The 27,070-nt window shown below is 36.0% G+C and overlaps 1 protein-coding gene across 6 annotated transcripts in view; it reads right to left on the bottom strand.

The window, feature by feature from the left end:
- Positions 1-4,720: 4,720 nt before the first annotated feature.
- The window catches only part of WDR11 (WD repeat domain 11), a 52,636-nt gene continuing 30,286 nt past the window's right edge, over positions 4,721-27,070 (bottom strand). For 4 of the 6 annotated variants that reach the window (XM_052799097.1, XM_052799098.1, XM_052799099.1 and 1 more), the window contains exons 13-29: positions 24,894-24,969; positions 23,318-23,426; positions 22,867-22,991; positions 22,360-22,507; positions 21,398-21,504; positions 19,692-19,806; positions 17,758-17,929; positions 16,061-16,169; positions 15,245-15,307; positions 13,937-14,002; positions 13,029-13,200; positions 12,666-12,761; positions 11,056-11,221; positions 10,025-10,122; positions 8,867-9,012; positions 7,940-8,019; positions 4,721-6,917 (exon numbers count right to left, since the gene is read on the bottom strand). In XM_052799097.1, the coding sequence (XP_052655057.1) occupies positions 6,760-6,917; positions 7,940-8,019; positions 8,867-9,012; positions 10,025-10,122; positions 11,056-11,221; positions 12,666-12,761; positions 13,029-13,200; positions 13,937-14,002; positions 15,245-15,307; positions 16,061-16,169; positions 17,758-17,929; positions 19,692-19,806; positions 21,398-21,504; positions 22,360-22,507; positions 22,867-22,991; positions 23,318-23,426; positions 24,894-24,969 (2,006 nt within the window). In that variant the 3' untranslated portion in view covers positions 4,721-6,759. Of the gene's footprint in view, positions 6,918-7,939; positions 8,020-8,866; positions 9,013-10,024; positions 10,123-11,055; positions 11,222-12,657; positions 12,762-13,028; positions 13,201-13,936; positions 14,003-15,244; positions 15,308-16,060; positions 16,170-17,757; positions 17,930-19,691; positions 19,807-21,397; positions 21,505-22,359; positions 22,508-22,866; positions 22,992-23,317; positions 23,427-24,893; positions 24,970-27,070 lie in introns of those variants that run through there. The other 2 variants (XR_008236907.1, XM_052799101.1) reach the window with 2 other exon arrangements.

Genomic DNA, 27,070 nt, shown 5'->3' with positions numbered 1-27,070 from the left:
AGAGCACTCACTGAAATGGAGTTTGTCAGTGGGAACTGCACTGAACTACAGTCAGTATTTGCTAAATGAAATAGTGGTGACAATGACATGGGAAAAAAGTATTTTCAACTTACGGATCTGATTCCCAGAAAGAAAACCATTCGGTTGGGCCAATAAAGTCACTCTGAAGAAGCATTTAAATGTCCTTGCCTTTACCCCCTGCTGAGTTTGGAGTCTAACAGACCACCCTTGCTTTACCTGCAGCATCTGCTGCCCTGCTCATGAGCCGCTCCGTAACGCGGGTGATTACGATCCCCTCCTATCCCCCACCATTCCTCCTGCTGCTGCTGCATTAACAGGTAAGGAGGAGAAAATAGGAAGGTGGAAGGGGAAACTTCCCCTGCGAAAGGGGACCAACAATTTCAATGACTATCATGGAAATAAACCTAGTATCACGTAATCACTTATGGAAGATTTTCAAGCCTGAAATCAAATTTAAACTTCCCTTCCTCCAGCAGGCATAGCGGGGCACCACTTACCCTCTGTAATTGCATTTTGAATATGTTTGTTGGTTCCCTTCCCTGAGTATACACGTTCTTCCTTTCCTTCCACAATTGTTATGTCCAAGCTAGAAAGCCATTTAAATCTTAAAACAAACAAACAAGTTAACAGCAAGTCAAACACAAAGAAATTCTAGAATTTTAAAAAAATTTAAAAATCTAGGCGCTCTAATTCAGGTATATTTGCATATTTTCTATTATTATTCTGCCAGAGCAGATGGAATCAGACAGATGAGGTACCAGCTGTAATCCCTCCTAAGGTCTACCTATGATCTACACCAAGATGTTAATGTTACCCTTTTCAGTCTTCCACAGTTTAGTTGTCTGGTCATTCCATACCCAACGCATTACAACTTGATTTGTTCGGATGGACTGAGTAGACAGCAAAGTAAGAGAGAGCTCTGAAAAGGTCAGTGTTCTCTATGATAGGAGGTTGGAAGCCTTCTGGTAGTTGATTCTTTAGAACAGACTGCATCCCTGCAACTTCAAGCTCTCTTCATTGTCTGTTACTGTTAAAATTTGCAGGAAGTAAATTAGTGTCTTCCATTTAAGTTGTCAGCATGTACTTTCATAGGATCTCTTAATTCACTACACATAATAAATAATTGTCAGAAGTCTGGCATTTTTAAAAAGGTAGACCTTGTCTTTTGATCAAAGGAGAAAAATACAATAGGGAAGGACAGTACTTTGCATGTGGACAGCAAAGTTTAATTGTATGTACTGCCAACGTCTGCCCATCCTTTAGGGAAGCCAGGTTTCAGATCTGCAAAGAAAGTTTGTACACGGGTTCCACAGAAAATAACTTCAGTGTGTCCAAATCCACCAGTCTGCTTCAAAAAAAATTCAATTTCAGATTTTATCAAGGTCCTCCTTCTCCCTTTGAATCAACAGGTGTGGACAAAATACATTTTGCCTGTGGTGTAACTTACTATTTCTATGAGATTCCACCTACACAAAGCAACATACGACATACCAGCAACTCATGCAAGTAGGTAGGAAGTTGGAAAAGAATCTGAATTATCTTGGGAAATGAACATATGCCGACTTTGCTATTGAATTTTTTAGCACTACAGCCTTTGAAGAGGTAAGAACACAGTTCTGCTGAATCTCTTTATGAATAATCCTGTACTAAAGCTGACACCTTTAAGCAAAATGTTTATGCCTTGCATATATGCAAATACATTGTCAGCATCCATCCCAACTTTGTTTTGCCATTCTCCCATTCCTACATTTTAACAGAAGCCTTTTAAACACTCTTTCTGCCCGACACCAAGAAAAAGGACTTTTAAAGACTTTTCCTCTCTAGTTCAATTTAAGAATTGGCAAGTTCTGCTCCCTTCCCAATTTCTGTTAGTTTTTCTCATTCTTCTTGGAAATTTATGCTGAGCTTTGATATCTTTCCACACCTGCCTTACTGAACAAGGAGGCAGAGACTGTTCTTCCCACAGGATTGTCTCTGTGCAGTAAATAGCTGATATTCTCTCACTTACAAATACAGCTCAACGTGTGAAAAATTGTGCAGGATAAGGCCTTCACACAGCCAATTCCAGTCTATTCGATTTTCCGTTCTCTGATTTTTCCGACTTAATACAGAAATTTTAGGTGCCAGTTTTCACTAGTCCTCATACAGTGGAATCATGAAACAGTAAGACATGCCATGTTAAGCAAACTAAATTACATGCCAACACTTCCTAATCTTAGCTCTTTCCTTCTTAATTCTGCTTAACATTGCTGCCTTCCAGCAGAACCAGATGAGACACTTAGAAACTATCACAGCTGTGGCTTCTATCTTCAGTGTTTAAGTAGAAACTGAACAACTTACTATCAAGAAGTCCCAATTCAAAAATACTAATGGGTGAGCATCAGCCTCATTAAAGAATTTTATGCCACTACTTAGATCTATGGATACAAAATTTTTACCCTCAACTCATTAATGAAGTCTCTTACCAGGTTCACATTAGTATCAAAGTTGTGCTGAATTCTGCAGAGAAAGTAATAAATAAAATAATTACTAAAAAAAAAAAAGGCCCTTACTCTTTTCCAAGCTGTTGTTATTCTACTGCTCGCCATCAATTAAATTTTTAATTGAGCTTTTAGAATACAATTTTGGGCAGCTAGCGATCACCCAAATGAAACCCATTTCTCATTAAAGAATCTGTGATCGTCCTTGTTTTCTGTCTCTAGGGTCAACTGCTGCAAAACACCATCCCTTAGATTATTTACTCGGACACTGAACACATCAACATTCTGGACCAGGTTTCCTTGATGTATAATATATGCCTCTATCTGGCTGCAAAGCCTCTAAATTGGCAGACTGTTTGCATTTTAATGAAAGTAAATTATAAATAATTTGCAATACAGTACTAATCATTTTTACACTGCAATAAAATAATTCATTTTGTCATTTTCCTTAGATTATTCCCCCTGAATCAAATGTATGTGTGAGTGTGTGTGTGTATATATGTATACACACACATACACAAACACAATATGTAACTAAATTTTTGGAGAAGTACTTCAGAAGCTGATCCAAGTTAGGCAATTTTAGACACTGTTAATCAATAAGATTAATTTACAGAGACTGGCTTTATTGTGAGGCACATCATGCTCCAATTAAAACTCTAATTAGGGCTTGCTTATACTGAAACTAAGCTGCTAGACTATTTTCTAGATTTTTTTATTTACAGCTAGAACAAGTAAATCCATTACCACAAAACTGAAATAATTTGGACTTTAAGAATCACATCAGAAACTGAAAAAAATAACCCTGTTTTTAAAATGAAGTACTGTCACAAGAGTCCCATGATAATATTTACCATAAGCTTCTCTCAGGTTGGAAAACCACTAGTTGAATGTGAGCACACAGATCTAGAAAGAAAATGTCTGCAGGACTGAATGAGCTTCACACAGATGTACAAATTTCAGAATGTTTCACTGTAACGAAGACAACTTATGCATCCTTGTAGACTCAAATAATTTGCACGTGTTTGTGTTGGTCATACAAGACCAAAACGACTCGTATAATATTATGACAGGGTAATCATCCTAGTGATGCTATAAAATGTTCTCCATCTAGACAACCCAAAAAACCCTCCTTATTTATGGACAAAGGCCCTGGCCTTTTGCAAATGAATCTTAAAATAGCTACCAAATAATCTGCTCTGATAATCAAACATCATGCTTAATTAATGTAAGACCCATGTTGAAAGACAAATGAATAAAGAATCTTTAATACATTGGCTTGCAAGCTCAATTCCTCTACAGTTTCTTCATTGCCAGGAATGGTCAAACACAGGTTCCGGAATTATGGCTGCGTTACAGACTTCACTGCTGACAAAAGCTTCCAAATGCAAAACCTGGAAAATACAGACTATAAACTTCAGCTGCTACTTGAACTATTCACAGTGGTTTGAGGAAGGAATTCTCAAAGGGATCTAAAGGAGTTAAAATCATATTTATTGGAAACTTTTAAAAATTCACTCCATTCACTTTCTTTCTATGTTCCAAACTCTCGGGCTTGTCCTTCAAACATACAAGTGAGAAGCTTCACACATTTCATACTGTACAAGCCAATTAAACATCAGACAGTTATCTGTACGTTTTTTAAACAACTTCTAAGCCAAAGTGACAAAAGAATCCTAAGGGGCATGAGGAAAGTTATGTGAACTAGGAAGGAGAAAAACAAGACTGCACTGGTGTGGATCTCAGCATTGCTGAATGCATTTCATATTTTTGAGAAGTTGATTACCTACATTGATATAAGTGTACCTGCCTCCTAGACAAAACCAAGATGTGCAATCTCGCTGGCATCAGCTGAGAAGCAAGGAAAAGTCTTGTATTACTGTCTGCAGGGTAGCATGAAGACAGAAAGGAAGCTTTTTTCTTTTATCACTTATTTCTGTGCTTTTAAAAAAATCAGAGAGCGCAGACAATGACAATTTAACCTGTACAAATTTTATGTTTGCTAGTAAAGCTTGAGACTTAATACTACTCAAACCCAATGTTTCATTAGTACTAATATGGAAAAGGTGACTAATACGTACAAAAGATAATCACTTCCTCTACTAATACCAGCCCTGAGCGTTGTGCCGGCCCAGAAGGCAAAATGACAACAATTACACAATCAGCATTCAATCCCAGTGCAACAGATGACGTTTTTGTATTAAATAAGGACACAGAGATTTTAAAAGTTTGTTTTTATTATTGTAGTGTGACTGCATTATTATCTAAATAAACTTTTCAATCACTTTTACACTCTATTTTCATCATAAAGGTTTCACTTGGGAATGCCACACAGTATTCTGCAACTTTCACACTTAAAGTTTATAGAAACATCCAGTATTAAAAGGCCTTTGCAATGTGTTTCTTTTAAAAACATTACATTTATAAATCCAAGTGTACATTAAAGCAGATTTTTTTTTCCAGAGACCCATTGACAAACAATTCTAAGAACAAGTTTGCATGTGCTTACATTAACTCTATAGTAACCTTGTCCATGAGTACTGCTACCAAACACAAGAGTAGGAATTGAGGAGTGTTGTAGTAGTCAATGTGACCCAGAATTTAGGCCATTGTTAACGACAAGTTAATTTTGCTCAACTCTGTTGCTCACCAGTTAATACTTAAGGCAAATCTCATTGTATACTTGTCTTCCCAAGCTAAAGTAACTATATAAGCACTGTTCATAATACATTGAACAAAGTATTTTGTGGTGTATGTAAGATGTGGCAAGATAGATTGCAGTTAAAACACTTTTTCTATTTAGGACAATGAAACTCACATTTTCAATTTGTATAAAAAACATCATTATTGAAAAGCCTAACCTTTCAAATTTTATCAGAAATGCTATTTTAGATTTGAACTAAAAGTTTTATGGAGTTAGAGATGTCCCGAAGCTGGTGCTCCTTTAGGAAGGAGTGCAGAATACGTATCCACAAATACTCAAACGTAAGGAGAATGCAGACAAGCCATGAATTAGATTCAAATGAGAGACCTTTTACCTGATATGATTGTTTTCACTACTGCGTACTAAACTTCAGTAGCTCCAACAACTTTGTAAAAAGAATATTTTTATTTTTTTTTTTAGCCAAGACTGATCTTCACATGCCACAGTCATCAATTTGCAATGGCAATTGAACATCAGCATCCACTCCTTGGCTGTAAAATTGCTCGGTCAATCAGTAATAAATAGAAAAGATATATCTGACATACGAAACAATAATGAAAACAAGTACTTAAATACTGAAATACTGGCACAGAAATGAGAAAAGATGTGACTGGTGGCATCCTTAAGTATCTAGACCATAAGATGTGTTAGCATAAAAAGTATCTAATTAAAAAGCCAGCATTTTGGCTTTGCACAATGGTGGGGGTTTTTTTACCTATTGTTAATCACACATTCAAATAACAAACAAAACAATAACTGTGGAGATAGCGTTAGCAGTCTCCTGAGTATTCTTGCAGGAGCCTACCTTGCTGCTTTTGAGGTAGGATCTTCTCTCATCCTTTGATCCCATGAACCAGTCAACACAAGGCAGAATTTAGTCCCTAAGGTGTGCAGGGAGTGCACGCTTAAGAATAACATGGAATATAACAATACCTTAATTGAAAAAAAGGACGTTTCATGGATTTTTTGGAATGTTCGGAGACTTTCGTAAGTAAACCTGTTAAAGATTCCATTCCAGACAGTTATGAAAATGACAATACAGTGAACTGATTTAAAATAACAGTAATTTTAAACAGAGAAATTGGATTGAGAAAACACAATGTTCCAGGAAAGAACTGTGTTTTGTGATCTCTATTTATTCTTTAAATATATTTATATTTTTATAGTACAGATTGAATCATTTATACATATAAATACAACAGTAGTGAAGAACTATAAAGATTTCATTTTTAAAAGTAAATGGAGTAGACTTTTACACAGGTATAGAACTCTTTCAGCACATTTTTAAATTTGATTTCTTCTATAGTTGAAAAAGTTGGAAATATTCTTGTGTAATATTGTCATAGGCTTCTTCCCCCTCTCGTGAAAGTGAAGACAATTTTAACATAAAAATAAACATAAACCAGTTCTTAATCTTGCCTCCACACACATTTAACAATATTTGCTCAAATCACACATACCAGCTATTACAGCGATTCAAAAGAAAAATGTATTTTCACACAGTGGAATCTCAGTCTGATAGACAACCCAAATCTCCTCATAATCATAAAATTCTTACTCTTGTGTCACTTCCTCTTTAGGCTGTTTGAGCTCAGTCAGTAACTCTTTACCAGTTTCTCCTGCTTTTGAGGCAAAAAGAATAGCTCCCTGTTTAAAGCCCAGAAGCTTCAAGCTTCTGGCATAATCTGCATATACAGCATGGATCAACTTATGTAAAGGAAGCATTAAGGAAAACACAAATTAATAGCAAAATGAAAAAACTTGGAATCTTTTTTTTTTTCCTTCTCACTCCTTAGCTCTCCCAAGCTGAAAATGCTGAATGTTGCTGCCAATTGTGCTAATTCAATATTTTTCAGCACAAATAAAGACAAAAAAGGTGCTTTAAATTCTACTATTGAATGCATATTAGCATTTATCAGGTAATATGCAGAGTGCTATAAACTAGAACAGATATATTTCAGACACGCGTAAGTACCTACCATAACACCATGTCATAACTTGCAAAAGAACTTAAGAAATTGTAAGGTCATACTACAAGATTTGTTCATTAATTAGATCTGGAGTGACCTACATGACTTATTAGTGGCTTCATCAAGCTGACATCAGTGATGACTCCATAAAACACAATCAGGTATTATTTACATATGCATTTGTATTATATGCAATAAATAATAAATTAGAGTAACTGTTCAGAGTTTCCAGAACATGAGGTTAGATGTGCAGACTGTATTGCGCAATCAGCTCATCTGGTCTCGACCTTTCATTTTCTTTGTTTTCACTGTCTCAGAACTGACTCCTTCATAAAAGACTTCAATCACTAAAACAGTACGTTGGTGTATAGAGGGGTTCAGTGAAGGGATTTTTTTCCTGAGATACAGTGTTTAGAAGATAACTGAACCACTGATTTCACTATACAGGCTGCAGTAATATTTCCAAGTTCTGCAAAGAACATTTTATCATCCGTTCTTTTCTCTGCTATGATTATTTTTTTTCACTTTTACTTTGTACACCGGTGCCACAGGCCTCAAAGAACACCAGGAGGAGGTAGTGTTATGGATTTATGCAAATGACTCCTTTTCACTTGTTTCCTCACACTACCTTCAAACTACACAACCTGGAAAATAAAAATAGGAACTTCTATTCCCGTGCAGTCTAGTTCATCTAACATTGGCTCACGCATACTCACTGTGTATGAGCACACAGATGCAAAAACAGGATTTCAGAAAAAGGATATTTGTATCGTCATTAACTTCAAATGCCCCATACTTCAGACAAGCTTCGACAAATAAAGCCGCTCTATCAAAGTACCTCATACTGTTAAATGGAAAAAAAAAAAAAAGAGAATAAGTTGTTAGGACACAAAACAGAAGAGTATTCCAAGACATCGCATCAAAACACTTGCACACAGGCTTTCTAAAACTTTGCACCTAGGTCTGGAGTGGCAAATCTCTTCGGCACTGAGGGCTGAACAAGGCTTCCGATCATCACCAAGGTCAAACAGTATCACCGTTTAGCTGTCACTACGGCACATACCCACACTCCCACAACACACGCTGCTCTCAGTTTCAAGTGTTGCTCTACCTTGCCCTCTGCGCCTTCACGCTTCCCAGTCCTTGAGCGTTCACGACATCACAGCAGTGCTGAGTGCTTTTGTCACGGCAGTGAATGCTGCTACCCTGGTCCCGGGCAGTAAGTACCAACAGGTCATACTGTTCCCACGTCCTGCCTCGTGCTCCCCTCGCACCCGTCAGTCTGGCGCTGCCCTCTCCCCAAGCTTCTTGCACCCCCTCTTCCTCCTTGCATGCAAGTAACTAACATTTGATGCAAAATTTTTGAAAGATCAAGGCTCAACTTGCTCAGAAACAATCATAGCTACTATAAACTGTTCCTGCTTGGTCAATGGGTGCTAGCAATCTTAAAGTCTGCAGTAAATTAAATGCCAATATATTTACTGAAACTGCAACAAAAAGATCAGTTCAAGCAGACAGAAATGATGTACTCCTGAGGCTAAAGTTCATTAAAGAAAAACACGCTAAAATAGAAACAAATGTCAGAAATCGAACTGCAGACCCCCTCCCTCTCCCTTGACTTCTGAATCACAAATGCTTAAATAACAAATCTTGGACAAGACAAAATACAGATTGTGGTGTTTCATCTTTACCTATGCAACATCTCTGCGACTTTTGTAAAGCATCCAAGTGACAAGAGGACAAGAATGGCTTTGGACTTCTGGTTGACTTGTGGAGAGCAAAGGTGGTCTACCCAACGCTTTAACACATCAGCACACTCCTCTGAGTTCAAACGAACCTTTAAGAGATGGGAAAGCCAGTTATGAATTCTCAGCTGCTAACTAAAGAGAGCATTCTGCTCCTGTTTCATTTTTTTTGCAGTGAAACACTTTGGGCAGAAGTAAAAGCATCTGAATTTACAAGTTTTTTTTATAAAAAGTACACTTATCCCTTGGATTCATACAATATAAAGGAAAATAAGAAATATATAGGTATAAAAATACTCCACTCAGTATGGAGTGGAGTATGGACTCATATGGCCACTTCATATTTACATGATTAACATTATTTTTACCACAAGGCTTTTCTAAAACCTCAAGTATCAAGTTAGAAATCTTTATCCTTTCTGAAGAGTTAAGGACAAAACATCTTTATTTTTCTTAAGAGTGGGATTCATTCATTTAGAAAATCTGAGTATGACTTTTTCCATACTTTCTGCAGGAAACATAAGAGAAATTTTACTTAGAGACACTGAAAGATCATCCTTACTGCTTCCTGTCCACTATAATTTGGAGAATTAATGCTGTGTCTAAGTACTTTTACTGTAAAGACATGTGCATACCAAAACAGAAGTTGATGCAAATTTACGTGGTTGGTGCTAACTTTAAAATCAGTACACATGCTACACGGAGCTCAGCACAAAGTCACTGCCTAATTACTTATCCACTTCCAGGAGTCGTTTTTTGTAGCTGTTTATGAACTCTGTACTGCTGCAGCTATATGCAACTTCACAAATCACCGCTCAAAAATTAGCAAACTGAGTATTCCAACAATTTTTAAGCTCAAATCCTGTCATTTGGATGACGAGGGCAGACCCCCGTAGTCAAAAGGCTGAAGAAGAGTCTGTCAACACTGACTGAATGGACTGGCTTGTTATAGGTGAACACATGGAAAGAACTGGTGATGATATTTCAAATTGATGTTTCAGTTTTTTAACTTTGGAGAACTTTAGTACCCATATCAGCCTTCATACCCACATATAATAAGTAGGTCATTTACGTTAGCAAACTGAAAATCGAGAAATTACATACCTTTGCAAGCCATGCTGCACGATTCCATTCACCATAAGTTTGCAAGTAGCGACAAGCATCAGCAGCCTTATCGATCAGACACAGTAACTGTACACCTTCTGGAAAATAACAAGCACACTATATAATAAGTTAAGGGAAAAAAGAGTTGCTATATAAGTGTGAGCAGATCATTCATCCCCAGAAAAAGGACCTTCCTTATATCCTTCTTGGCATAGGAAGATGTTGAAAAACCCTAATTTCTACCACCTGGCTCTCCATATAGCCTGGTTGTCAGTTATCATATCTTTTTCCTGGGCTACAGAACTTAGGACATCACAAAGCTCTCATTTATCTTTGTCCTAAATACAAATGACAAGGAGTTTACTGGACTTCTCATCATAAAGAGATAATGATCTTTGTAAGTCAAATAAACAGATTTCATAAATCATCTTTTATTTTAATTTAATGTTGCCCATAGTGTAATTATTAAGAGTGAAGTGTTAATTGTCCACAGAGTGGAAAGTATTTTTCCAGGCAAGTACAGACATTTGTACTTTCTCTGCATGTCTTTGAATATTTCAGTCAATCATCATGTTGTGAACATCTCTTGCATTAAGCAAAACTAACCTGCATATGGAAGCGAAGTTTACCTGTACATGTAAGTAAACACACTTTTTGAAGCACGTTCTGAACTGGAAAGGAAACTAAGTCCGTATTTCAATTTCAGCAATAAGAAACTATTTTTTAATTAATTCTTTAATTAGGAAGTGGAAAATAAGTAGCTTTATGTGCTCAACCTCTTTCAGTGCAAACAGTTGCTAAGAGAAGTATTCCAGAAATACATTTTTCCAATGAAAATTAATCAATACAGGTTGAACTTTATAACTTCAGTTACTGCTCATTTTTGTGGTAAGTACTCTAGATAGTGCATACTATAACATATGCAACATATGAGATGTTACAACTTTCTGCTCTCCCATCTCCATCAGCAGCCTTAATAAGATCAGAATTACTCATTTATAAGCAAACATAAAATTAAAGTCACATTTTACCTGCAAGCTTTCCATTGGCTATCATGTTGGTTGCTACCAGTTTAATGGTACTTTGAGATGGACCTGATGAGGTGACAGTTGTGACCAAGCAAGCTTTGAGTGAATCGCAGTAATAATGTGCATTCTCTGAACTTGTTTCTAACAGTAGTTGTACTGCTCTGTCAGTCTGGCAAGAGAAAAAAAATACAACTTTGACCACAACATATTCACTTTTAAACAAGTCTTTATATTTTTACCCTTTTAAAGACATGGAACAAATAACAATAATTCTCAATATTAACTAAATATTATTATTCAAAATACATTCTATATATTATTATTATTATTCTAAATATTATATTGTTATTCTAAATATGTTAATAATTCTAAAACAGACTACAAAAATATCTACCAGCATAGTAATAATTAAGATCCTATTTCAATAAAGCATCCTTAGTAAGGATAGCATTTAAACACCCATCATGAATATAATATTTAATCACAGGCTAACATTTCTAGAAGACACCAAAGAAAAATTTAATTCAGAATATTTATTTCCTTTTTTACATAATCTTTTGCAGAGTTATAAAAGGAAGAGAAGCATTTAAAATAAGCAGAGAAGAAATAAAATTGTAAAGATGCAGAAACTGGCCAGGATCTCAAGGACTGATTCAATACTTGATATTTTAAAACAAAGGTAGAATTCATGCATTTAAAATGTTTAGCTACAGCTGAGCACCTAACCAGTGGGGCTCATTACACTGGCTGCAGACACCTGTCTCCAAATCAAATGAATCACTGCAGGCATGTCATCTCTGCCTCTTATTAAAATGAGGTGCCTGACTTTTACAGAGGTCAATTTGGTGAGGTCAGTCAACTGATGGCTTAGATAATTACAGAAATAATGAAAAACCACATTAAATAGAGATTAAAATACAGTGATTCAATAAACTGGCATTTTTTAACTTCTGTAAACTGGCATTTTAAACAGACTATCTACAGACTAAATATTTCTGGCATCTTTTACTGGTAACATTTGTTGACATGCTCAAATGTACAGTGGCATAGAAATCAGTTATGTTTGAGCTAGTAACACCAAAGCTATTTTTGGAAATAGATGCAGCACAACTGCATTAGTAGGGAACAGCTCATGATATATACTGTACAAATGCAACAATATTCTTATCAGGGTCTCAGTGAGCAGCTCTGTGTGTGTCTGTGTCTCACTGCTCAGTACAGGTCTGCCAGAAGCTTAGGTACCTCCTCTGTTACCTAAAATGAGAGTACTGAGTGCAGACTGAGTCATCCCAAAGATGTTAAGTTTTAGTTATTTCTGGGAAACTCAAAATGTAATTTTTGCTTTTCTAGTCACAAGATGGAAAGAAAGATTTTTACAGGGTTCCCATGAAAATGAAATAATCTTACGCAGGTAACACCAAACATTACCATATACCATTTCATTACACAGAGTCTGCAGTGTAATAACATATTAAGACAGCACAAGGTCTATGCACAAGGTGAATAAAAGTATGAAACACCACATATGAGTTAGACAAAACTTTACTTGAATAGCGTAAGTACATAAAATGGACAGGGAAGAAGAATAAAAAATTCAAATATTACCCACAAACCTGGCCCAAAAGAAGAAGTTGATCAGCACATTTCCTGGTATGATCATACGTTGACCTCTTCACTTCCTGGAGATTTACCCTTTCAAGTTGGAATTTCTGCACAAAGAAGGAAAGACATTTAAATGTAAGACTACCATAAGAAATAAAAACAAGCATTTAAAAGATATGGAAGTATTTTGAGAGTTTTTGGAACACCGCCTATTTTTAAATAATAGGGAGTGATTTAATTCAGAGTGGTATGTTACTAATAAAAGTGAAATATGTATAGTGAAAAGCTGTAAGATAATACGAAGGTTACAATGCTGAGTGTTTATTGTGCTGATGACATTCTTATTAAATATATTTTTGGACTCCTTGAAATACCTGGAAGTAGTAATTTTCACACAGTATGTCATAGCATATATCCAAGGGATTAACCAACTGTTCCTGAAGGATAGCTGTGTCTGTTGGTTTTGCAGGCTTTTCCTGGGATAAGCTGTGCAAATAGTGGGCAGCAATAGTCCAGAAATGCAGCTCAGATTCATCCCCATACAGTCTGAGAAGATACAAATCAGGATGTGAAATATGTTCGTATTTTTTCAAATGCCACACAGAAATATTATACATTTAAAATCTCTTTTTACAAAGACCATGCATTCTTGTTGGCACCACAAGTACTTCGCATTATCAATAGGACAAACTACAAGAGAAGATTAAGGAATGACATTCAGCAAGCTAGATAAGTAAGACAACTGTTACAATAGTAATTAAATTCAGTGAATGTTCAGCATATAAATATGTGGAAATCGATATTTTATTATTATTTTACACTTAATCACTAATACCCTCTTTCAACTACAAGAAAGTTACTAAGTTTGAAAAACACCTCTGAATATAGACAGACTAAAATTAGCTACAGTTTAGGCAGAACAACAACACAGAACAAATACATTTGAAATAAAAAACAGGCCTTTACCTGTTTGCATATAATTTATTGTGTGTTGTGAAGTTCTGAATTACATTTTTGGACATTGTACAACTAAATGTAATGTAGTTAGCAGAACTGCATTTATGAAAATACCACCAAGACTGAAGGAAGTTCTCTGCATCCACCAAGCAAATACAATTGTTTCAGTAAAGTAACATGTCTAGTCTCAGTCCTGAAAACACTAATACATGGGTAACAAAGTAGTTTAGGAATTGCACTGAGTTAAAGGAGAATTAGTTGAATACTTAATAGGATCAAGATTTTATTAGGAAATATTTGATATAGTTATCTGAATCTCTACTACCTGGCAACTAGGAGACATCTTTGCAAGAAAGTAAAATCCGGATCAAGAAAAAGTTTCTTTATGTCACTGCAAAAAGAGAAGACCATAAATAATCTGTAAAATGCTGTGCAAGTTTTTATGTTTGGTTGGTTTTGAACACAAATAGGATATTTCACCTACAAATTGAAAAAAATCAAACCCCAAAATACACAATTTCTTTTCTGAAATGAAAAAATGCATCTATCAAAATAATTACAACAGGAAGTATACATAGTTCGAAACATAATTGATCTCAAGAAGCAAGTCACCCTACCAGTTTAAATACAAACAGTGAGTCCATCAGGAACACCTTATTCTTGTAATAAAGGGAACAACCACAAGGGTGTATACAAAGCTATAAATTAGTCTGCAGTGATTCTACAAATTACAAGATTAATTTAATTACAAGTAATTTTGCAACTATGTAGTGCCATAGCATAAGAGATCCACATGCATGAATTTAGGTTTTCTACAGATGTTTTAACTGGATAAAAATACACTAAGTTATCTTTTCCATCCTACTAAATGAAAGGACAAAAGGAAAATGGAAAAACTTCCGTCTACTAGCTTCAAGTATAATTTTCATAGATTAAATGGAATGTCAAAATCTGTTTTCTGTGTAAGCAGAGCAATGTGCGTGAACATTACACTGGAAGTATATCTTCAATAAAAGGTTTTTAGAATTGTTCGTCTTGTCTTCCTCAAAGCTTAAAGATCTTAACAAACCTTGGAGCGTTTAAGTAGCAGTGTCCAATGCAGTCTGGACCAACATCAAAGAACCATACATCACGGAGAAGTGTTGCCTAAAATATTACGAATGCTCACTGGTCAATTACAAATTATATACTAACCCTAATCAGTATCTTTAAATCTCTAGTTGTCAGCCATTACTATGATAAGTCCATGTTAAAAATTCAATACTGACTTCCATCACACTTTACATATTCAGAACAGTACATTTTGACTGTTGAGTCAATATTTACCAAACTACTTTGAGATAATTTGCTTATTTAAAAAAAATATTTTTGAGATTGTATTATGGTTTTTAATTAGAAAAAATAGAAATAAAAATTTTAAATCTTCAATAAAATGAATAAAGCACCACCCTCAGTAATTACATAAAAATAAAAGCTAACTGTGTTTAAAATAAAAGTTGTCATTACTCAAGCTTATCTTTAGAGAAGTAAAAAGCATTCTTTCTTCATTAAGTTGTGAATTGCCACAAACTTCAGATTTTTTGCCTTCTCTGAATTCACTAACTTACTCAAATTTTAATAGGAAAAGTCTTACTTGGACAATGAATTCAACTGCTCTTGAAGAAGGTTTTTAATATTTTCATTCTCCGGATAATCACTGGATTAAAAAAAAAAAAAAAAAAAAAGGTTCCTGTATTACCAACACAAGAACATATATGGAAACTATCTAACAATCTTTAATATTCTTATGGCAAGCCATTCATGCAAGATTCTTCGTCTAGTTACTAGTTCCAAAATAGTAACGAAAGATTGTTTTTGTTTTCTCTCAACCTCAGAGTCAGTGCCACCAATCTTTCTTTTCCCACTTTTCTTTTATTCATTAACCTTGAAATTAATGAAAATGACAATGCCTAGCCCATTATTACGTGACCACCAACAGCACACGAACACAATAAAGGATAGAGAAAGGTGTTCCTACTATGATGTGAAGCATGGTGCACTAGAAGTAAAGACAGGCCTATTAGACTATCAGTTAGGCTATCACTTCCAATTATACTTTAGGAACCAACTCTGACTATAATTACATTAACTTCTTGAACAAAGAGAACACACAGTTGTTCTCTGAAGTAATATAACCTGTAAATGACATTAAAATATTGCCAGTACCTTAAAGACAGCAGTTTTCAATAGCCAAGTGCTACTGAAAGTCAAAAGAAATAAAACACTTGACCTTAAAGACTTTTCTATTTATTACTTTTAGTAATAAATAGTGAAGCTATTATCTTTTTGACTGTCCCAAAGAGTGAGGAAACTTATATGTCTAACAGTTATTTGCACAGAAAGACTAACAAAAAATATAGGATTTTAAAAAAGACTAATATTTTATATAGAGATATGTATTTCTTCTTACATGTTTATAATATCTAAAGAATATTTCTCATTCCACGGCTGATGCAACAAGAATGCTTTCAAAGCTAAAGAAGCCCTTGGAACAAGCAGATAGGGACACCATGCAGGCTCTGAAACAAAAGAAAAACATTCATTGTTGAGTGGCTAATGTGCAATAACACTGTGTTCAGTAACCATAAAATGTACCACCTTGTTTGCAAGCACCAGAAGAAAATCATAAATCACAGTCTTTTCATATACATAGCATTTTACTAGACGCAAAAGCTTATCTTTACACTCAAGCAAAAACATTTCATAGAAGGTACAGGGTTGTCAACCATGCTCAAGTGGGAATTTCAGGACACTCCATATTGAATTTAGCCACAGACTTCTGGAATACATTATACTGGCATTAAGTAGAGCTGTATATGATGATTATTGCTATTACAAGGACACGCTGGAAAATAAGTACAGCTATACCAAAATGTACCATAATGCATGTTTTAGTTTTACTTTGCAGTCGTAGTTTCTACAGTGTAATACAAGGATTAATACCCATCATCCAAAAAGGATGTTGTGAAGTTTAATACATGTCTATATTAGCAAAGAAATTAGATGGAAATTATAGTACTAACTGCTGTCATACAAATTTAGAAGTCAGTAAGTCTGTATTCAGTACAAGGTTTGGATGATATGTAGTAAAAGCTACCCAGTGACTTAGAAGTAAAGCAAGTACCAACCAGCTACATTACTAAATATTCAGCAATTCCCTGTACTTCATATGCACTGAATGATGTAGGAATCTTTTAATTACAAAATCACATTTACAAGACTATATCACAGTGTAGAGGCAGAAGGACAGCTAAATCACAGGCAACCTTAACCCTGGCATATCCTAATTTCAGTGTGCTTGGTTTTAGAACATTAATTTTTATAGCTTAATATTATACAACATTCATTTGATAGTAAAAATAGCTGATAGTGACAAAGTATGTGTTTCCTCAACTCCCACACCACAGGTCCCCACATCACAATTTTGTTTATTACACGCCTTAGTCAGAATCTACATGTTTTAAGGAAATTGTATGAGTAAAGGCAGGATTGACCAAAAAGACCAAAACAAGAGGAGTCATTTGGAACACCAGTAATAAAAAAAAATTAGAAAAATATAGCTTAGTTAACTATTTAAATAGTTAAATATTTAAATTCCCTTCTTAAACATATGGCAAAAAAAGTCAAACAGCACTGATATTGCTATTTTAGAGTTCAGTGGGAGAATCTACTTTGAAAAGCAATGAATCAGTCTATAAACTGTCTTTGATATCTGGAAATATCAGAAAAGTCATTTTCACACATTAACAAATGTTTCAAAATCATGCAACGAATATCAGTGATGTAGGTACTGATACCTAATTGATGTACAGATGCTTTTTAGGTCAACTTGCTAGACATCCGTACAAAAAGCTCTTATGTTGTTAATTTATATTCCAATTAAGATATTAAAAAGTATAGTTTATTTAGGAGATTAAACTTGTACAAAAACCCCATGCATATGACCTAAGCCTAAAAAATTTATCTGCATCTATGAAAACCACTATAGGGACACCTAACCCTCTGCATGTGACAATTCTCTGTTCTAACAGAAGTGCTGAACATTTTTATGGTCCACTTTCAAAATGAAGTATCTAGCAGTCAATAGCAAAAAAGAAATCAACATACCTATTAAGTCCTGTTCATCCATTCTAAAACATGACGGTTTCATGGACAAGTCTAAAACTCTAATGCACCCATCATCTGATGCCAAGACCACTTTGTCTGAAGTGCACCAGTCCACATCCAGGATTCGGAAATTGACGTTTCTTCCACTTCTTAAACTGCTCACCATTTGTACCTTGAAAAGTTGAGTTATTTTTCATTTTTAGTAGGCTCTCCATCACACAGTGTAAGACTCTGTCACACGCCCACAAGGCACACCACAAGATTTGCAATAAAAGGTGTAGTTGGTCATAAATCATTTTAACGATGGTCTCTTCTGGAGAGTAGGGAATTTGGAAACCTTGGAGTAGGGCACATGGTTGCCCTGAAACAATACTTTTTCCCAATTGAGAGCTGAGAAAAGATCCTTTTGAGCACAGCTGTACAGCTGCCTTTTTTGTTATCTTTTCTGACATAAAATTTCCATGGTAAACTGGTAGAAATTTGCACTCCCTCTTTAATTCCAGTCCCTGATCTAGCATATACATCAAGGCAGAAGTGAGGTTCTCATTAATTAACTCATGCTCTTCATAAACCTTAATATACCTTCTTGATAAATACTGACCTTGTCTAGAAATACATTTAGACATACTATTAACATAATATTATGGGACTAGGATGATTTATTGTCCACAAACAAAACAGAGATAAACAAAATGTTCTAAACTGTACTTCTAACCACAGGTCAGTAGTTAGACTTTTTGTAACCCTTCTGTAGCACCACAGAACATTACAATTGTTAATATAAGGAAATATTAACAAAGCTTCCACTGCAATCAACATTCCTTTCACTTGTTCTAGAGCAAAGCATGGAGTCAGAGAGATGTAAGGGACAACAGCTCTAGAGCATGATTACGCTTAGCAGTGAGAGAATTAGAGAAAAATGTGAAAATATCAGACAACTGGTTGTAGGCAGAGCTGAAATTCTAAAGAGAGGATTATATGGACAGATAATAAGACTGAGACTATAAAATATTTCTACAGATATTCTGGGAGTTTTTCAGCTGAAAATGTGAATTAATTTTAAATGCTTTCCTGTAGGAAACTTCCTTGTCCCAGAAAAAAGAGTGGGAACAGCTACAGGAGGAATACCCTATGGCATCAAAACTATTCAAACGTACTTCAAGGAGAGACTCATGGGATAATATTCTGCTCTGCCAACATAATTCACAGTTGTTGGTCATATCTGCTGTCCAACTCTTATCATCAACAGAGAGTTTCACATTGCTCAAATTAAGTGTCTGAGTTCGGAGTTGGTACTCATTACAAAGTGAGCAGAAAAAAATTAAAATTACTGTTTCATACCCTCATACCCTGAACTTACTCCAGGGGGCTAAGTTAAAACGGTACAATTATCTTTCCTTCCCCATGGTACTATAATCCCCTGAAAGACCTATGAAGCAAACCCCAGAAGATTTGTGAACATTACTACAGAATTTCTGAGTAAGATGAGAAGCTATACAATGTTAATTAACAAGTGTCTAGCTTTCTGGTATTTCCTAACAAATTAAATCCATGCACTGAAGAATACATACTCTTGACTACGCACAGAAGTTAAGAAACCTGTAGTAAAAATATTCTCTTGTCCACAGATTAAATTCTAAGATTGACAACTCCCCCTTAAATTTTCAATGTCTGCTTCAAAAACATTACAAGAGAATGAAAGAGTATCTCAGAGACATTGTCAGCTCTATGACTGAAAGGTACTTTTCACTGACGACAGCTTAAAAATGCTTTATAGGAACTAAACAACTTCTGAGAAAAGCCATACAACTTTATCATACAACTGTCAGCAAGAAATCATGACTAAGTAAAACTTAATCCCTGACTCGTTCTGATTTTCAGAAGTAACATGTATATTTTGCAAAGAAGCGCGTAACAAAAAACCAGACACTTACCTCTTTTGAATCCCAAATTTCTGCTCCATCATTGTACATTGCAAGAAGTTTTTGGTTTCCTTTCCCTGGGGCAAAACGTATCTTTTTCACCCAGCTTCGGTGTGTAGGAATCCCCCTAAGAAAAGAAAAGCACAAGATTAGTATCAATCATCCTACACCTAATATTGTGGGTAGTTGTATTGGCTTTGTGTGGCAAGGTTTTGGTAGCGGGGGGGGTTACAGGGGTGGCTTCTGTGAGAAGCTGCTGGAAGCTTCCCCTGTGTCCGACAGAGCCCATACCAGCCGGCTCTAAGACGGACCCACCGCCGGCCAAGGCCGAGCCCATTAGCAATAGTGGTAGCGCCTCTGTGATAACATTTTTAAGAAGGAAAAAGTTGGGACAGACGGAAAACGGCTGCTGGAGAGAGGAGTGAGAACATGTGAGAGAAACAACCCTGCAGCCCCCCAGGTCAGTGCAGAAGGAGGGGAGGAGGTGCTCCAGGTGCCGGAGCAGAGATTCCCCTGCAGCCCGTGAGGAAGACCACGGTGAGGCAGGCTGTCCCCCTGCAGCCCAGGGAGGTCCACGGGGGAGCAGATATCCACCTGCAGCCTGGGGAGGACCCCACGCCGGAGCAGGTCGGTGTCTGAAGGAGGCTGGGACCCCGTGGGAAGCCCGCGCTGGAGCAGGCTCCTGGCAGGACCTGTGGCCCTGTGGAGAGAGGAGCCCACGCTGGAGCAGGTTTGCTGGCAGGACTCGTGACCCTGTGGGGGACCCACGCTGGAGCAGTCTGTGCCTCAAGGACTGCAGCCCATGGGAGGGACCCACGCTGGAGCAGTTCGTGAAGAACTGCAGCCCGTGGGAAGGACCCACGTTGGAGAAGTTCATGGAGGACTGTCTCCCGTGGGAGGGACACCACACTGGAGCAGGGGAAGAGTGTGATGAGTCCTCCCCCTGAGGAGGATGAAGCGGCAGAAAATAACGTGTGATGAACTGACCGTAAACCCCATCCCCGTCCCCCTGTGCCGCTGGGGGGTTGGTAGAGAATCCGGGAGTGAAGTTGTGCCCGGGAAGAAGGGAGGGGTGGAGGGAAGGTGTTCTGAGACTTGGTTTTATTTCTCATTACCCTACTCCGGTTGATTTGTAATAAATTGAGTTAATTTTCCCCAAGCTGAGTCTGTTTTGCCCGTGACAGTAATTGGTGAGCGATCTCTCCTGTCCTTATCTCGACCCACAAGCTCTTTGTTATATTTTCTCTCCCCTGTCCAACTGAGGAGGAGGGGGACTGATAGAACGGCTTTGGTGGGCACCTGGCGTCCAGCCAGGGTTAACCCATCACAGTAGTTAAATCCTTTCCATGAATGTTGCAGATCCTGATATTGTACAGATTGAGGAGAACAATCTATCTATGTATATATACACACACAAATGGCTACCCAAATTATGAAAACTAAAAAGATTAAATGATTGAAATGAATACTACAATACTTAACACATTATCAGAAGCCACTGCAGATTTAACGTAAGAAACAAGTTTAAAAACTTTGATAAAACGTTACTCCATCTGAAAACACAAAAGATGAATGTAAAGAATTTTAACACAGTAGGCATTTTTCCCCTCAAACACCACAGATGACCTCCTACAGTGAAGAACAAAAATGAGGGGGGAAAAAAACCCCATTCTAACACTCATTATCTCATGTTTGTCAAACTTAATTTGCATTCATACCTGGATACTCGAGCTTTCAAATCCCAGAAGTTTAAGTTTCCATCAACATCTCCAAGAACCAGGATATCCCCTTTCCAGGCAATACATGTAATGCTACCCATACTTCCCTGGAAATATTTAAGCAGAACAACAATATCTTGTGATTAATAAAGCCGAACATAGGAACAAACATTTCAACATTAGTGTTTCATTTTTTTAAAATATCATATGACATGATAGACCAAATTCTGCTCAGTTAAAACAGACACAATTCTATCGAATACAAGCATTTATCAAGTCAGTCGTATTTGCTTCAATATGCTTCAAAAGACGTTTCCTTGTAAGAAATTTTGGGTTTAAAGCAATGGAAATCACTTCTCTGTCTCTTGTTGCAAGGAAGCACCAACATGACAGACCTCATTAATCACAATACTAGCATATACTAAAGCAGGAAACAAAAATAAAAGAATTCCTAATTGTAAGTTCAATTTATCAAAGCCTTCAAGAACAACTAAAAAAAGAAAGACTGTTCTTCAGAGTAACTGGGAAAAAAACCAAACTTAAAACTCACAGTGCTCTGGCCCACTCAAGCCCTCCTTATGACGCAAGAAAAAATCCATTAACAGAACATAGTCATGTTTCAATAACATCCTCTTTGTTATTCAAGATTTTTGTATATGCTTTACGAAAATTCTTGAAAATATGTCACGTAATTTATTCAGAAAGCAAGTCAGGGTCTATGAAGATTTCTAACTTGTAAAAAAAAAAAAATCATTTATTTCAACAGCGTTTTCAAAAGAAAAACTGTTATGATTGTGAAAACAGAATTGCTGCAGTTTTTGAAACTGGAATTTTTATTTCATATTTCAAACTACCACATTAATGACTACTTGCCACTACAATGCATATCCCTGATATTTTTTCTGGCAATCATAGCTAAGAGAAAAATTAAAGCATCAATGATATAGAAAATTGGAACTCACATCAGGAGGAATTCTTGCACTGTCCTTTACCGAGTTTCCTTCTACTGTGAGATGATAAACCTGCCCATCAGCACCTGTAAACACAAAGTGCTCTCTGGCAGAAATGTTCTGGCTCAGCTCTGATTTACTTTCAGCTTCCTGTAACAAGCTTTAAAGAGAACACAATGAGACACAAGTATTTCTTTCTTGAAATTATAATTGCAAGGCAAATTCTCCCTAACTAATTCACAGAGGCAGCTCAAAAATGCATATATCAGGGGCAAATAAGTTTTACTTCAAGAACCAGGTAACTAATGGACTGCTACAGACACACCTGAGAGAAACAGGTACACTTTCATTCAGCAGTAAACCAAAGTTCCATGTCTAAAAGCTAAAGGGAGGCCCATAACTTTGCTTTGCCCGGTATGTACTCAAGAATCAGTTTCAAAATATTCTGTTCTATAGAACAACAGCACATGGTGGAAAAACAACTGATGCAGAACAGCATTGTATTATAATAAGAAATACCTGATCACAGAAGATTCTACGCTGCTGACTTCAGTATCTGATGCAACCGTCTGCCGTGCCATGGCCTCTCGGGCTGCTAACTGCTTCTTCCTCAGGCTTTTTAAGTTATGAGAAGGTGACCACTCCTGTGAAAAATTGTCCAGGAAAAATGGAAAAGACAAATGTTTACTCCCTGAATTTACTGGGGATTCTTCTGTTAATTACAACTATTTCAATGAAGATTGCTTTCTGTGACACCTCCCTCCATCACCCAAGGAGCAGACCAGATTCTTCCACCAGTACCTCCTTTTTTCTTGCCTCTATTTGATGACAAATGAAAATGGAAGGGTGAAAGCACTTACCTGTACGCTACAGATACAGTAACATTTTGCTGCAAAATTATTCATCGATTTTTATACTATCTCAACATATTACATTTAATAAACAGCAAGTAACAGATTTTATTCCTTACCAAAGCAGTTGCTGTAGGGAAGTTTTTAGACATTTCTCTGAGCAGAGTGCATGTTCTGACATCCCAGATCTCCAGTGGTTTGTCTTTAAATACTACAGCTAGATACTGCCTAAAACAAATAAGAATTTACTACAGCAAAAGTAATCACTCCATTTTAATTTGAGCATTCTTGTTGTTCATATCAGCACTCTGGAAATCCTCAAAAACTAAGAGGAAGCAGAGTAAATTAATCTGGCTCAAATCCCACTCTGAAGCTTGTGATTTCCTTGAGTTACTGAGGTGCAAAAGAGTGTCTGAAAAAGAGTCCTCCTTCAAGGCTAAAAGAATTAGAAATTTCTGTCAGGTGGTACTGCTAAAGTAGTAAAGAAGACAAGCAAAGTAATTCAGAGAAAGCAGCAGCACCTCTAATTTAGCCATATTCAGCCTGAGTCGATGACTGCACAAGATATCAGAAAGACATACCAAGACTGTAGGTTGGACAGATTTTTTTTCTCTACTCCAGACGCATGCCACTTCCCTAATCCAGTGATAAATGAACATAAAATCCTCTTACACTAAACCACTTGTCAGTCATGTCTTCAGACCTTTCATCTGTGGAGCTAGATGAGTAAAACACCTTCAATCCACCACTTTCCACATTTAACTTGAAAATACAGCTATAGGTACTCTTCGCAACTGCAGTAGTCTCTACTCAAATGAACTATCCTTTCTTGTTCTCACTTAACATTCTAGTCTCTTCATCTCAGCCACAGCTGTTCTTAATTTTTAATGTATTAATAAGACCATTATATGGTTGAACTCTTCCAAATTCTCTGGAACACATACATACTTCTGAAAATATTCATATGCAAGCTAGAGAACATTAATTTTTTTCATCCACTGTAAAGAAAAAAGCTTTTAAAATTTAGAGACAATGTCTTATTAAATTCAACACTAATTTCATTTACACAGGAAAGTAAAGTAATCTCACAGAGTACTACTGTTATTATTTTGATACTATAAAGACCAGGGCCTCCTGTCCAAGCCTGATCTCAAAATAAGCAGGATTTGATGGTAAACAATTTGGTCATTTATCAGCTGACTTCTCAAACAACTATACCTCACATCTGGTTCTCCAGTAGACAATTATTATAAAGGTGTGAAATACATACTTAGAAAAATTAATAAATACATGAAAAATCATCCCACCTCTCATGCCATTCTAGTTTTAAGAAAGGCTTATGTTATAGAAAAGGGAACTAACTCATAACATAATCAAAGTTGACAAAAATTGTTCAGCACTTTTATTCTCCCTAATATTATCAAAATGTCCATTTAGTGAACACAATTCTTAAAATAACTAAAATATTAACAAATGATCTTCCAACATGATTGGATCCTGAAGTGACAAAGTCAACCACAGAAACATTCACAGCTTTTGCACTTTGAACTAATGTTGTAAAGTATTTTTCTCTTGATGCTGTTGCACATCTTTCTATACTCTCTGGAGTGTTTTTTCCTGGAATTTCTATTAAGGCATGAGGATCTTCATGCAGTACAGTAAGATTTATAAACTTCACAAGGCTAATCTACTTACTTCAAATGAGACACCTTTATCATTTCAATAGCTGGCTCGTCATTGCCTCGCTCCCCACGAAATGCAATGCTCCTGCCTGGAACACAATAACGACATGGGGGAAAACAGAAATAGTTTATAAACTAAATATAAATATAGAAATAGTTTATAAACTATTCTGTTTGTGAACAGAAATAGTTTACAAACTAAACTTGAACATCTCCAAGTAACTTGCTGTATCTTACATTACTCTTGTCGTTGCTGAAGTTTTACTGCGTTTCAGAGGAGTAAATATAATGTAAAACCTACTGTCTAACACAATATTTGACCCGCTTCCAGAGCGCAACTACTGAAATCGATGCATCATCAACATGACATAAATAAAGAGAGAGTTCAAAGAGTTATTATTTTCCACTCAAAGCCAGTGAGATATACTCTCAATTTCCCAAGGAGAAAATTCATGAGTACATTTCAAGTTTTGTAAGAGAAATTATCTCTGCCATAAACTAAGTCTGAAAGTATTTCCATGGTGAAGTACTAACTCATTCTACATTTAGTAGAACCATTCTCTCTTTCTTTCCAGCTACAAGAATAAACCCTAAGAACCTAAAATCTTATCCCCAACAAAACTTTCACCTGTGCAAAGTGTTGCAGAATTAAAGGTGTTATACATATCACTAAAATAGTGATCTACAAACAGCAGGGTATCACAGCATCTCCTATGCAAGTTTCATTCTCCTTTGCTTTCAAGGAAAATTCAAGTTTCCAAACTTTAGCTACTTTTGTGGCTACTCATAACTAAATTACTTATCTTATGCCAATTATGTGAATAAATCTAGTTATCAACAATGCTAGTTAGAGCTCTCATGTCAGAGGCCAGGCTACAGGAAACCTTCCAGCTCTATTTTCTTCATTAGTGATAAAACACCTTAGGAATTTTCTTCCTTATTTTTGTTCAGAAATGTAAATGAGAATTTTGTCGAAGTGTTCATGAAGTAAATACAAATCAGCACAGTTTTCCTAGGCCTAAAATAGAAAGTTGGGCTAATTAGTGATGGAAGAACCAACAATCAAACAGTTAAGTAGTTACGCCTTGTAAGCTTTAAAAGAGGAAATGTAACATTTTTTAAGCAAACTATATGCTAAGGTCTCAGGTATTCACGTTTACTTGAAACTTGGTTGCCTGTGGAAATACCGAACCTTTTATCACTTATATTTATAAATGTTTCAATACTGATTTACAAGCTGAGTGAAAAATAAAAATCACATTTTACATGAGATTAAGTTTACACAGTACATATCTTTTTTGTTTTGATTTTAAACATATGAACAAAAGACATTATATGGAAAAAAATGACAATACTGACATGTTAAAAGAATAGCCTCTTTGTGCAGCACCCTAGAAATACAAAAATTGAGTCTTTTCCATAAGCTTAAAAAAAACAATTAAAAAAAAAAATCACTTTATGCTACATAAAGCAATTCAGAATTAGCCATGTGTTACAAGATTCAGGCTCTTCAATTAGAAATTAAATGGGTCCAGGTTTTCCCATTCAAAAATAATTTAAAATTATTGAAGTGCTTCCTATTTTGGGCTGTCTAATCTCCCAAATTATACCTCCTAGTATTGTGCAAATATTGACTTCAATCACAAATATATTTGTCATCCACTACAAGGCCAGAATAGTTGAAAACCACACATAACCTGTTAATTTTGCTATCAACAATATATTTTAAAGTCATTTATTTTTTAACCCTTCCAATTCTTTATAGAAGTATCAGATTTTATTACTAAAATACCCATTTTACATTCATACACACACTCAAATTCTGGCCACGTGCCTGGCCTACCTTGAAAAATTATCTGTTGCTGATACAAACCACATTAAATGGTTCAACACTATTTCAGGTGCACATGAAACAATGGGTGTAGACTGTGACAAAACCCATTTGGAAAATATGCATTTTGGGAACAAAATACACCACTAATACCCAAGCTGTGTGAATGCTTCTAAACCTCCTGCTGACTCATATTCATTCTTTTAATAACAAGTCCAAGCCACAGACATCTTTGCAAAGGTGGTGTTTCAAGTCTGTCTGTAGAACACCAGATGGAACACATTACGTGGCTTCACAAGGACAGAAGAGCAGAACCAGTTAAAATTCCTCTTTATTATTTTATTTTGTCATGACAACAG

The sequence above is a fragment of the Harpia harpyja genome, chromosome 10, assembly GCF_026419915.1.
Source record: "Harpia harpyja isolate bHarHar1 chromosome 10, bHarHar1 primary haplotype, whole genome shotgun sequence".
In the NCBI taxonomy this organism is placed as follows: domain Eukaryota; kingdom Metazoa; phylum Chordata; class Aves; order Accipitriformes; family Accipitridae; genus Harpia; species Harpia harpyja.
This window is presented reverse-complemented; position numbering and strand designations above follow the sequence as displayed.